Below are 12,832 nucleotides of genomic sequence, written 5' to 3'. Positions count from 1 at the left end.
GCCTGTGGCCATTTCATGTTGGTGTATGGAAAAACCACCCCAATGTTGTAAAGTAGTTGTCCTCCAGTTAGAAAAAAGGTGAAACCAAATTTCTGAGGCTTGAATCTTTCGTTTAGTCTTTCAAAATTAAAATGGTTTTCTGTTTTTGGAGAATGTTGAGAGAAGTATTTCAAAAGATGGACTGAACCATTTTTACAGATGTCTTAATGGCTAGTCAGTCAAATGCAGTGCCTTGTTAGAGAGTTCCACACTGAATCACTGTTCTTGCCATTTGTATAGTTGAGCAGCAGTTAGCCCTGCCTAAACGGTGACCCCAGAGAAGGCAATGGCACCGCACTCCAGTACTGTTGCCTGGAAAATCCCATGGACAGAGGAGCCTGGTAGGCTGCAGTCCATGAGGTCGCTAAGAGTCAGACAAGACTGAGCAACTTCACTTTCACTTTTCACTTTCATGCATTGGAGAAGGAAATGGCAACCCACTCCAGTGTTCTTGCCTGGAGAATCCCAGGACAGAGGAGCCTGGTGGGAGGCCGTCTATGGAGTCACACAGAGTCAGACACCACTGAAGCGACCTAGCAGCAGCAGCAGCAGCAGCAGCAAATGGTGACCCAGTCTCCTTATCTCTTCTCCCCAAACCTCATTTCTATCCTGAATTTTGATAATGAGTCTTTTAAGAATAGCATCTTGCAAGAATGATGAAAGTGAATTAAATGACAAGAGGCTGTGTGCTTAAGTGTAGTTTATATTATAAATTTTGTTTTCTGGAAACTCACTGTATAAATATGATGTAGTAGAATAAACCATCTTTTCACAAAAACTCTTATTTAGGTCTTGACACATTATTCATCTTAGAGAAAACTTGCCACATTATATGTAATATATAAAACTTTATTTTAATGACTTGTTTATTATCTTTGATGATGTATTTTATGTGATTCAGTGTGTGCATACTCTTTGGTTCTCATGTTTTTAGTGTAAATATTGTGTAAATTTTACTTCTGTGATCCTCATTTCTTAGCGTTTTCATCTTTCGTCAACTCTTTCTATAGCAAAGGAAGCAATACATTTTGGGCATAGAGTTGGTATTAAATTTTAAAACTACTTCCCTTCTAAAATCTTTTTACCTTAGATTTTGCTGTTGAATTTATTTATTTTTTTTATGTCGAATCCTCTATGGGGTCGCACAGAGTCGGACACGACTGAAGCGACTTAGCAGCAGCAGCAGACAGGTCATTAATTAAACATGTAAACTGGTTCTTTGGAATGGAAATAATCTCATTCCTGAAACTACTGATAGGTTATGTAGTTTTCTGAGCTTTGAAAATCCTGCAGAGCCACAGAGGCAGACCCAATTCATCCTTTGTGTGGAGGAAATGTATTCCCACGTGTCACGAAAGCCTCTGACATCACATTTTCAGCACCTGCATGCATATACAATATGAAACTGCCAGCTGGGGAGGCAGTGAAATGATTTCTGAAGTGACCTTCTAATATATGCTTGGTATAATTGTAGTAGTGTCTTATTACCAAATGTTACACTAAATATTATGCTTTTTTATTAAATATGTGATTTATAAAGTTGCTGTTAAATGTTAATTTAAAGAATAATATCTGTAACATTTTGCGTCCTGATTCACACTTGAAATTATACATTTGTCAATGAGAAAATTAATTTATAAAATATATATGTTTCAGTATTTGAGGTGTGCCTGAACTATAAAATATTATAAAATTGAATTGATTATATTTGCATTATGTGTATATAAATAAATGTTAAATATAATTTCAAACTTATGTAATTTAGTGGGGCAGTTTGTTAGTGTGAATAGTAAGTAGCATAAAATATATCTAGAAAAATTGAAATCCATAGCCTACTTTAATGGCATATGATTGAATTTATTTAATAGAGTTTTATTGTATATATATAAATGGAGGTTTTAGAGCCTCAAATAGTTTATTCTCTTTGTGGTCATGCTTCATTCCAGGTAGTACTGATTTATAATTGATGACTTTGAGCAAGTGAGAAAAGAGAATATTATGTGTCATGGAATACACTTTGTATGATTTCAATCCTGTTAAATCTGTTGAGTCTTACTTTCGGCCCAGAGCGGGAGTTGGCAGACTGCAGGCTGCAGGCCCGCCGCCTGTAAGTGACACTTACTGGAATGTAGCAGTGCCATACTACTGCTTCCCTATTTTCTGCAGCCACTTTCTTGTATCATGACAGAGTTAAATAGTTGCAACACAGACATTAGAGCCCACAGAAGCTAAAATGGTGACTGGGTCCTTAAGGGAAAAAAAAATGATGGACCGTGGCCTAGAATATGGTCCATTGTGAAGAATATTCCATGTGCAGTTGAGAAAGACTGTACATACCTACTATAAACACAGGCATACCTCAGAGATACATAATTTAGGTTCCAGACCATTACAATAGAGCAAATATTATAATAAAGCAAGTTGCGTGGATTTCTGATTTCCCAGTGCGTATGAAAGTTATGTGTGTAGTCTGTATGCAGTTACTGTATGTAGTCTGTTAAGTGTGCAATAGCATTATGTCTTAAAATACAATGTGTGTGTGTTGGTCGCTCAGTCATGTCTGGCTCTTTGCGACCCCATGGACTGTAGCCCACCAGACTCCTCTGTCCATGGAGTTCTCCAGGCAGGAATACTGGAGTGGGTAGTCATTCCCTACTCCAGGGGATTTTCCCAATCCATGGATTGAACTTGGATCTCCTGCATTGTAGGCGGATTGGTTACCACTGAGCCACCACTGAAGCTCCTAAAATACAATATATATACCTTAAATAATTTTTTTATTTTTTGCTGAGAATTGCTGGCCATCATCTAGGCCATCAGTGACTCAGTCTTTTTGCTTGTGGAGGGGTCTTGCCTCGTGACGACGACTGCTGATTGATGAGCATGGTGGTTGCTGCAGACTGGCTTGGCTGTGGCCATTTCCTAAAATGAGATGACCATGAAGTTGGACACATCAGTGCACTCTTCCTTTCTTGAACAATTTCTTCGTAGCATACAGTGCTGTTTGACAGAGTCTTACCCACAGTAGAGCATCTTGCTTATGGATGCTCTTAAATAGATGGGGTAACAATGGAAACAGCGAGGGACTATTTTCTGGGGCTCCAGATCACTGCACATGGTGACTGCAGCCATGAAATTAAAAGACGCGTGCCCCTTGGAAGAAAAGCTATGACCAAACTAGACAGCATATTAAAAAGCAGTGACATTACTTTGCCAACAAAAGTCCCATCTAGGCAAAGCTGTGGTTTTTCCAGTAGTCATGTATGGATGTGAGAGTTGGACTATAAAGAAAGCTGAGCACTGAAGAATTGATGCTTTTGAACTGTGGTGTTGGGAGAAGACTCTCAAGAGTCCCTTGGACTGCAAGGAGATCCAACCAGTCCATCCTAAAGGAAATCAGTCCTGAATATTCATTGAAAGGACTGATGGTGAAGCTGAAACTCCAATACTTTGGCTACCTGATGCTAAGAATTGACTCAGAAAAGACCCTGATGCTGGGAACGATTGAGGGCAGAAGGGGTTGACAGAGGATGAGATGGTTGGATGGCATCACTGACGCGATGGACATGAGTTTGAGCAAGCTCCAGGAGTTGGTGATGGACAGGGAAGCCTAGCATGCTGTGGTCCATGGAGTCGCAAAGAGTCGGACACAACTAAGCAACTGAACTGACTGAGAGCATCTTGCAAAAATAGAGGCAGTCCTCTCAAACCCTTCTACTACTTTATCAACAATAAATGATTTTATCAACTAAGTTGATAAACTTAGTTGATAAAATCATTTATTGTCATTTCAAGAGTCTTCATAGCATTTTCACCAGGAATGAAGGTTTCTGGAGCTATCTTTCCCCTATGGTTCCATTTTCTACCTTTTCTAGCTCTTCAGCTTTCCTTAAAATTAATCTTGGTCTCCTCTTGTTAGGCTGCGGGTCTCTGAGTTTTTCCTCATTGTGGTCTAAGCTAGAAACTGTCTCCAGGAAGAAGGCTGAGGAATAAGAGGGCTCATCTTATTTGTTTCCCATTTTTCAGCAGTCACTGGGCTGAGCTGCCTGCTTTCCACTGTCTGAATACCATTGTTTCTCATATTTTTTCTGATTCTCCAAGTGGTTACAGTGAGAGGTTAATTCCCCTGTCATGGGCTGATCCATCAAATTTACATTGTGTATTTTGGGTTAGAGTGCTCAGTTACAGAGTTGAATATTCATTTGTTTGTGTGTTTACTGCCTAGAATGAAATGTACTTTCAAGCAGTCTCATATGATTTCGGAATTGTGCCTCTCTTTACCGCTTCTCTATTCATTAAAATAAATCACAAACCTAGAAGCATAAGTAGAGCATTCCTAGGGATTGGTAGCTTATGGTATGGAATAACTGGGCACTCACCCTGCTACTTCATTACCATGCAGCTGCGGTTGGATGTACAAGTAGGACAGATTTCAAATAAGGGCCAGGATTTTGGGAGAAGTAAAATTGCATATTCTAATGGAAGTGTAGCAAGGAAGTTTTTCCTTTGCCAGGCAAGGTAATCCTTCAGTTCAGAAAGGAGGAGAATGCTTATATTAACCTAGAGTTGGGCAAAATCATCTAATACAACGTCTATTTTATTATAAAGTGTTGAGTGCCTCTCATAATTTATTGAGTCCTGTACTGAAAGTGAAAAACAGGATGGATTTGCTTGTGTCAGTCGCTCACCCCTGTGATCTTGTGGCTGCCTGGCTCCGCCCAGCTTCTTTGAGAGAGTATGTATTGTACCTCATATCACTAGCTAGGAAGGAGATTAAAATTCAAAACTTGAGGTCTCATTTCTACTGTGTGCTTGTTGCTGTCACACCACTGTAAAGTCAAAAAGTCTTAAGTTGAACCATTGTAAGTCAGGGACCATCCATATTTAAATATCTTTCATACTATTAGAGACTTAATAAAACATGGCATCTATAAACACAGTCAAAACGCAGTACCATTTTACTTATTGTTTTTTAGATCACCCTTGGGTTTTTTCCTTTGCTATTAAGTTAGGCAGTTTTGCAGAGAATATTAGCTCAGATCTTTGAATGATCAATTCCTGTGTCTTTAGATGGGGTACTATTTTTTTTTTCTTGTATCTGGAGCCCTCTTCTTTTTCAACACTATTTTCAAAATTTCTCCTCCTAATGTATTTATTTAATCAAGATCCTATCCTTTCTATAGCAAGGAGCACAAATCCTTCTTTTCTTCTGTCTCAGTGCTACTTCTATCATATATACACGTTGCCCAAATTAACACTGATTAATAAAATCAGCAGGAGGATAATGCAGTTATGTAAAGAACTTTCTCCATAAGAAACGTTTATTCCATTTCGTAAATGCATGTGTCTGGAAGGCTGTAGACATGGCTGTTAGAGAATAAAGATGGTGCCGCCTGGGTGTGAAATTTGGTTCTAGCTCTTATTAGCCTTCTAACCTTGAGCAAGTGAGTTAGCTTCTCTGGTAATAAATTTTATTTTAACTGAATGGCTTAAGTTCTGCTTACTGAGTGCCAGGCATTTTCTAAGTGCTTTACGTATATTAACTCTTAATCCTCACAAGCACTCCGAATTATCCTCATTTTACATAAGGTGAAATGAAGCTCAGAAAAGTTAAATATTGTGGACAAGCTGAGAATTAGGGAGCGGACATCCTAGTAACTTTATGTTAAAAGTCTTCCCTGGTGCTTTTCCACTCTTCTCCTCCCCTTTTGTTCCTCTTCTGGCCTTTCTCTTCCCTTTTCAGCGTTTTCTCCCCCCCTCTCCTTCTCCACTTCTTCCCTCCTTCCCCCTAATTCTTTGCGTTCCTCTTTTTGCCCCTGCCATCCTTCCCCTGGCCCTCCTCCTTTTTCTGCGTCTCCCTCCTACTTCCTCTTTTCATACCCCACCCCCCGCTTCTCCTCCTTTGCCTTCTCAATTATGATGTTATTATCAGCGTCTGTGTACTTGGTGCTTTGAGCAATACCAAGGTCAATCAGAGGGCTCCTGCCCCAAGAGCTTAGTCTAGTAGAAGCTAAAAGACATTTACAGAAATGGCTTGTAATGAAATGGAAAGTAAGAGATTCATTGCTATGGAAAGGGAGTGGTTGTATGTTCCTTGGGAGCAGAGAAGCCTCTGTGGAGGGATAGCCTTCTTTACTGGTATCAGAAAAAGTTTTCTGAAAGACAGTTGTATTCTAACACACCATGACTAGGTATGTTTTCGTCATGTAGCAGCCTCCTCCCAATTATTACATGGGATGGATCTTAATACTGTGAGTCAGTGCTGGTAGATTTGAGGATACCAAGGAGAGGTCTGCTTGAATGCTGTATTTAACAAGACAAAGCCATTTGCCATTCATCACTTACTTGCTCTCTGAAGTCAGTCCCCAAATAGTTCTGAAAATTATCTTTTGTGTACACTGTCTTTTATATCACAGTGTAGTTCCTTTACATCTGTGAAGTGTCATCCACAATAAGTACCTCTTCAGAGTACTCAGGTGCTTGGCCACAGATGCCTCAGACAGTGTTACATGGGCTTTTAATTGCAATGTATGAAGGCACATTTCAGGAAGTTGCAAAAACTAGTATATTATATCAGAATAAGTTATAATTATTTTAGCCATATCAGCATGTAAACCAGGTGTACTTTTGCCATGAGTCATCTTAGAAATATGCATCCTCATGCATTTTTTAAAGCATCTATGTTACATTGGAGAAGATTATATTAAATGTTTACTGAACTTATTTTTTATCTATATAATTTTGCTTTCCTGTTAATATTTTGCAAGATTATAAAAGTGAATTTGCATGATTGCTTTCCTTCATTAATCATAGAGTAAGAAAAAGATCTAATACTCTTTAAGATGATGTATCCTAAGGGGATAGGTGTTCAGTTGACTACATTTATTAGTCTTTATTTTTCATTTTTATTTACTGTCAAAAAATATAGTATTTGGAAATTGCCAAATTGATTCTAGATATCCGAGGGGCTAAACTTTGTAGAGGAAGGTAGAGTCAGCCTTATTAGAAAGTTACATGATTTGGACTGCACAGAACCAGAGTCCTAAGTTTAAATGGCTTCTCTACATGGTGAAGTATTGGCCAAATTCACTTGACTTCTTAGATTTCAGTTCTTTAAGAGGACAGTGGTGGTATTGGAGGGCTGATTCCTTTTATCCTTTCCAGCAATATCTCAATACTTTTAAGTTGCTCTAACAGAATACCATAGACTGGATGGCTTATAAATAACAAACACTTCTCCCAGTTCTGGAGGGTGGGAAGTTCAAGTTCAGAGTGCCAGCAGAGGCACTGCATGGGGAGGTCTGCTCCCTGTTTTATAGAGGGCTGTCTTCTTACTGTGTCCTCAAATGATGGGAAGGGGAAGAGAGCTTTCTGGGGTTTCTCTTCTATGGGCACTCATATATGCATGAAAGCTCCACCATTTTAAACTAATAACCTCCTAAGAACATCATTTAGGTATTAGGGTTTCAACATATTAATTGGAGGGGGACATACACATTCAGACCATAGGAAGTATGAATAGTCTGTGGTCCATATGTGTTTTAATTTGTGTATGGTTGAATGGGGGCTTCCTTGGTGGTTCAAATGGTAAAGAATCCACCTGCAATGCAGGAGATGTGGGTTTGATTCCTGGGTTGGCAAGATCCCCTGAAGAAGGGAATGGCTACCCACTCCAGTATTCTTGTTTGGAGAATTCCATGGACAAAGGAGCCAGGTGGTCTTTGGTCCATTGGGTTGCAAAGAGTTGTACGTGACTGAGCGACTAACGCTTTTATAGTTAAATGGTGGTAGGTGGAGGCATTTGGAAGAAGCTTTGAAAATGAATGAAATTTTGCAACAGGAAAAAGAAGTGATACAACCTAATGGTCTATTTTTTTAGTCCTAAGTAAGTTATCAGGAAGGGAGTTATCTAAATGTGTATAAAATGAAATTGAAAATCATAGATAACTATGGTAGGGACATCTTGAGAAGAAGAGTTTGTAGGAAAATGTTCAAACCAGGCAAGGTAATTTAAAAACCTAGGTGTTTTACTTCCCAGTTTTACCTTATTTTGAGTGAACTATTGCTTCTGCACATGGTTTGATGTTCAGTGAACAGTTCTGAAATCAATTGATTGAAAATTTTAATACGTAAGTATTAATGTTTAATGAAAAGACAAAACTATGCAGTGTTGTGGTACAGAACTCTATGGAAGGACTTCCTCTTAACTGTTTAGCCCTAAGAAGATGAATAGCTCAAAGAAGAGTTGGTCCAACATGGACAGAGTTGGCCTAAGAATTAACAGTTCCAGTTCGGTGGTGGTTGTTCAGTCACTAAGTCATTGGTAACTCTTTGTGACCCCATGGACTGCAGCACATCAATTGGGTTAAGAACTTAAAATCATCTTACAAAAGAACAAGGTCAGTGATGGGTTTTTAAATACTCCTCTTTATGAATATTATCCTGAATGTGTACACGAGGTGTTCTGAGTCAGAGTTCTGTTCTCTAGTTTTTATAAACCCTTGACTCATGCAGCTACAGATCAGTGGTCCTGTGAGAATAGCCGCATATTCATATCTGAAAGACGAGAAAATGAGGTTTTCTCTCAACTGTTAAGTGGGGTGGTGGCAGCGGTGCTTCTCCCTTCTTGAAAGGCTCTCTGGGGACATTTTATGGGCCTGAATCTTAACCCCAGCCCATTTTTATATCAGTGAAATCTCTCCAGCAGAAAGATGTCTTTCTCCCTGTGTCTTGTCTTTTGTGACCCAAGGATATCTCTAGGTTCTGGGCTTTACCTCTTTTTGACTTATAACAGCCGGCAGTAATGTTCAGTCTCTAGAGACTTATTTCTTTCTGTAATAATTTGGCCATCTTGAGAAGACATAACAGAAGTTAGATTAGGATTTTGAATCAAAGCAATTAATGGGGTAGAAAGCTGGATCTAGTTTTTATGGTTGGTTTGTGAAGAGCAGAATATTTCTGCAAGACATGAAAGCAAGCATTCTCTTCTTTACCTCATATATACGTTGGAAGCTCAGAAGCTCGGGCGTTTGGCAGGAGTACTGAGAAGTCCAGGGATGTTTTTATTTCTCCACAGTTAGGTATTTTTAGTGGGACGAAATTCTTCCAGGTCATACAGATGTCTTATAATAGAAAAGGATGGCTTATGTAGATACAGTAAGGGAGGTTTTCCTAAAAGAGTTCTGAAAATGGTAGGGAAGAGAAAAAAGGTAATTGTGATAGAATTAGAAACATCCATTTGGAGAATCCTCTCCTATTTAGTAACTGTGATCTTTGTGGTATTGCAGACGAAACTAGAAGACTCCTATTTCTAGAAATACGTCAGCAGGCTATTTGGAAAATGTTTTTGAACTGATTTATGTGCTACAAAAATGCCTCATCCTCATTATCATTTGTTCTGTTAGAATCTGTTGAAAGTTTTGAACTGATGTGAAGGTAAAATGTCAAAGTTTTGTCTATTTGTAGAAAGTACTATGCAGAGAATACGAGTCCTTGTGCTAGGGTTTTGAACTGGGAGCTTTTGTTAAAGCAGTAATCTTCTTTAATCTTAATCTGTTTTTTTAAGCAAGATAAATATTGACTGATAATGAGACTAAATTGACACATTATTTGAGTACCTGGAATTCCCCTCAGTCTTTCCAAGTGAAAATTAAGTGCATAAGATATAACATCCCATTCACTCTGAAAATAGACTGTTTCTTTTTCCTTTTGAGTACCTTAGCTCTCTCTCTGGTTCTTATAATCATAATTTTAAAGGTTAGCTACTAAATAGTCTTAAATAATTGACTTACTTGAAACTCTTTCTTTCAGCTTTCTGCCTGAATTCATCAGTGGAGACTTTGATTCTATTAGGCCTGAAGTTAGAGAATACTACGCTATTAAGGTAAACCATTAACACTTTTATATTTAAGGTCTTTTCTTATGTGATTGCTTTTCCTTTTTTTTTTTTTTGTATCAGTTTTCCTTGGTGTATGTGTAGGGATTGAGAAACTCATTTTTTTTAGTGACTTTGTTACTTACGTATTCTTTCTAGCAGTTATCCTATAGGTTCAAATGGAAATTTAGAAAGTGACAAGTAGAAACACAATCTTAGAGTCTGTGGCCATCAGATAAGCATTAATGCTTAGTCTTCTAAGCATGTATATATTAAATGAATTTACAGCTTTTGATTCATTAAAAGTATACTGTGTTGTCTACATCTTCATTAGTTATGTATTTTTCACACATCATTTTAAATTTCACTTAATGAGTGGTACTGTATTTTACTTAAACAGTTTCCAACTGATGTACATTTAAATTTTGTCCATTTGTATTGTTAGTGAAAAAAAAAATCTTTGTAAATGAATTTTTGTAAAAATGCCTTATGGTGCATTCCTAGAATTTTAGAGGACTTCCCTGGTGGCTCAGTGGTAAAGAATCCACATGCCAAAGCAGGAGATATAAGAGACTTGGGTTCCATCCCTGGGTTAGGAAGATCCCCTGGAGGAGGAAATGGCAACTTCTCCTGTATCCTTGGCTGGAAAATTCCATGGGGTTGCAAAAGAGTCAGGCACATCTTAGCAACTACACAGCAACAACCACAGAATTTTAGAACCAAAGGGTTGTTTTTTTTTTTTAATATTTAGTTTTCTTAAAACTATTATTGCTCTTCTGAAGAACTCTTCATTAAAACTTGAAATTAGTAATAATGTAGAGCTTATTAAGGTGTTCATTTTGTCACTATTGTGCAAATCTTGCAAAGCTCTTTGCCACTTAAGAACATACAAGTAAACTATTTGAGAATGATAGAAGACAGAGTAGTGTCTTATACTAATTAATAATTCAAGCTTTCACTGGCTTTAGAGGACAATGCAAGGTTTTTAAAATGAAAATTATAGCATCAGCAATTCTTCTAGCCACAACACCATCATCTGTGTTATTCTGAACTGGCATTAGTAAATTATGCATATTTTAAAGAAAAAGCAATTATTGAGAGAAGCTTTAAATTCTTTGTGAGGCTTGAGGATAGAGGAGACAAATTCATAAACAAGAAAGAAGAAAGCATTTGTAGGATGGAAGTAAAGGAGGAGCAAGAGAGTGAGGCAGGGGAGGGAAAAAGAACAAAAGAACGAGAAGAAAAGGGAAATAGGAATCTAGGTGAGGAAACAAGGTACCAGGGTTATAAAGTGTAGGCTGTTGTGATGGAAATTCTGAGGCCAGCAATGAATGCAGATCTGTGTACCCACGCCATCCACCCGGCAGCTGATCAGACTTCCCGTCAGCAAATGAAGACTGTTCCCAAGTCAGTGTTTGATATTCATGCTCAATTACTTTAACATTGGCATGTTTCTGTTCATTCCCCACAGTCTCACTTCTCATTAACTCCATACCTCAACCTTGTTGGGACGGAAAGCCCTCAGCCTTGCTTACAAACCAGAGTTTTGCCAATTCATAGACATTAATCATATCTGCAGGAACAGAAGAAACAGCAGGAGAGGCAGGGACAGGCAGACTCAGAAACCAGTTGAAGATCTGGCCAGATGTGTCTGTCCTTTCTCTCTCTCTCTCTCTGTCTCTCCTTCCATTTCTCCCCTCCCCCCCGCTCCCCCCCAACCCCCCGCCCGCCACCCACTCTTATGCTTCAGGTTTGCCAGAACTGCAAGTGTCAGTCTGATAGTTCTTGCAGAGGATAAGGACATAGCTGGAAAGACTGGGAAGCCAGGGTTTTTTGTTTTTGAATGGCTCAGGGGTAAAGGAAGATTTTGAGTTAATACCTTCAGATGAATTTCTCTTGCATTTCCTGCATCACTTTTGATTTTAAACACCAAAAGTCATTTATGTTTGTTAAGGTTTAGTTTGAAAAGGAAGGTTAACTGAACCTTCTAATTCCTACATTGCATACATGTAAGTTGATGGAGTACAATCAAGTTTTTTTTTTCCCCCCTTCATGTATAGATGAGAATCCATTGCTTTTGAATTCCTTGGGTGTGTTCCTACAGGGTGCCCGTGACGTCCTGTAGAAGCTCATGTGCCCTGTAGAGCACATTGTGAATGCTTGGCTGTGTTTAATAATGATGGTAATGACAACAAGTTAATGCAGTGTTACACACAATTCATGTAAGCCATTATCTCCAACTGAAACACTTGCTCTTTTATAAGTGAATGGAGGTTATTTCCACTTTCATACACTTTTTTTTTTTTTGGTACCTTGTCTGGATCTTCAATGAAGGTAACACTGAGGCTCTATTGTGGAAAGTAAAATAAAGAAGAAATTTAAAATGCTAAATTTTTGTTTAAAGCATGAAGCAGATTTGTAGCCAGCATTGATTCATTTGACTTTAAAATTGGTTTGCATGATAAACTTCTGAAAACACTAAAATATCAAGTGGTTGGTTTGTCAGCTTCTAAAGAGTATGTCCCAGTTCTTGCCATTTGTATTCACTAGTTATTACTACGTAATAAATTGTCCTAAAATTTAACAGCTTAAAATAGCAAATAATTAGCCATAAAAAGGAACGCATTTGAGTCAGTTCTAGTGAGGTGGAGGAACCTAGAGCCTGTTACACAGAGTGAAGTGAGTCAAAAAGAGAAAAGTATTGTATATTATTTATAACATATATATGGAATCTAGAAAAATGGTGCTGATGAACCTATTTGCAGGGCAGAAATAGAGATGCAGACATAGAGAACAGACTCTGGACATGGCGAGGGGAAGGAGAGGGCAGGACGAATTGAGAGAGTAGCCTTGAAACGTATTTGTTACCATATGTAAAACAGGCAACTAATGGGCAACTGCTGTAGAGCACAGGGAGCT

The 12,832-nt window shown here is 38.3% G+C and overlaps 1 protein-coding gene across 3 annotated transcripts in view; it reads left to right on the top strand.

Annotated features, from left to right (window-relative positions):
* Positions 1-12,832, top strand: part of TPK1 (thiamin pyrophosphokinase 1) — a 395,885-nt gene that overhangs the window by 166,740 nt on the left and 216,313 nt on the right. For all 3 annotated transcript variants that reach the window (XM_010844870.1, XM_010844867.1, XM_010844869.1), the window contains one exon: positions 9,850-9,922. In XM_010844870.1, coding sequence (XP_010843172.1) covers positions 9,850-9,922 — 73 coding nt within the window. The remainder of the gene's footprint in view (positions 1-9,849; positions 9,923-12,832) is intronic.

This window comes from Bison bison, unplaced genomic scaffold, assembly GCF_000754665.1.
Source record: "Bison bison bison isolate TAMUID 2011002044 unplaced genomic scaffold, Bison_UMD1.0 scf7180017864211, whole genome shotgun sequence".
Taxonomy (NCBI): Eukaryota; Metazoa; Chordata; class Mammalia; order Artiodactyla; family Bovidae; genus Bison; species Bison bison.
This window is presented reverse-complemented; position numbering and strand designations above follow the sequence as displayed.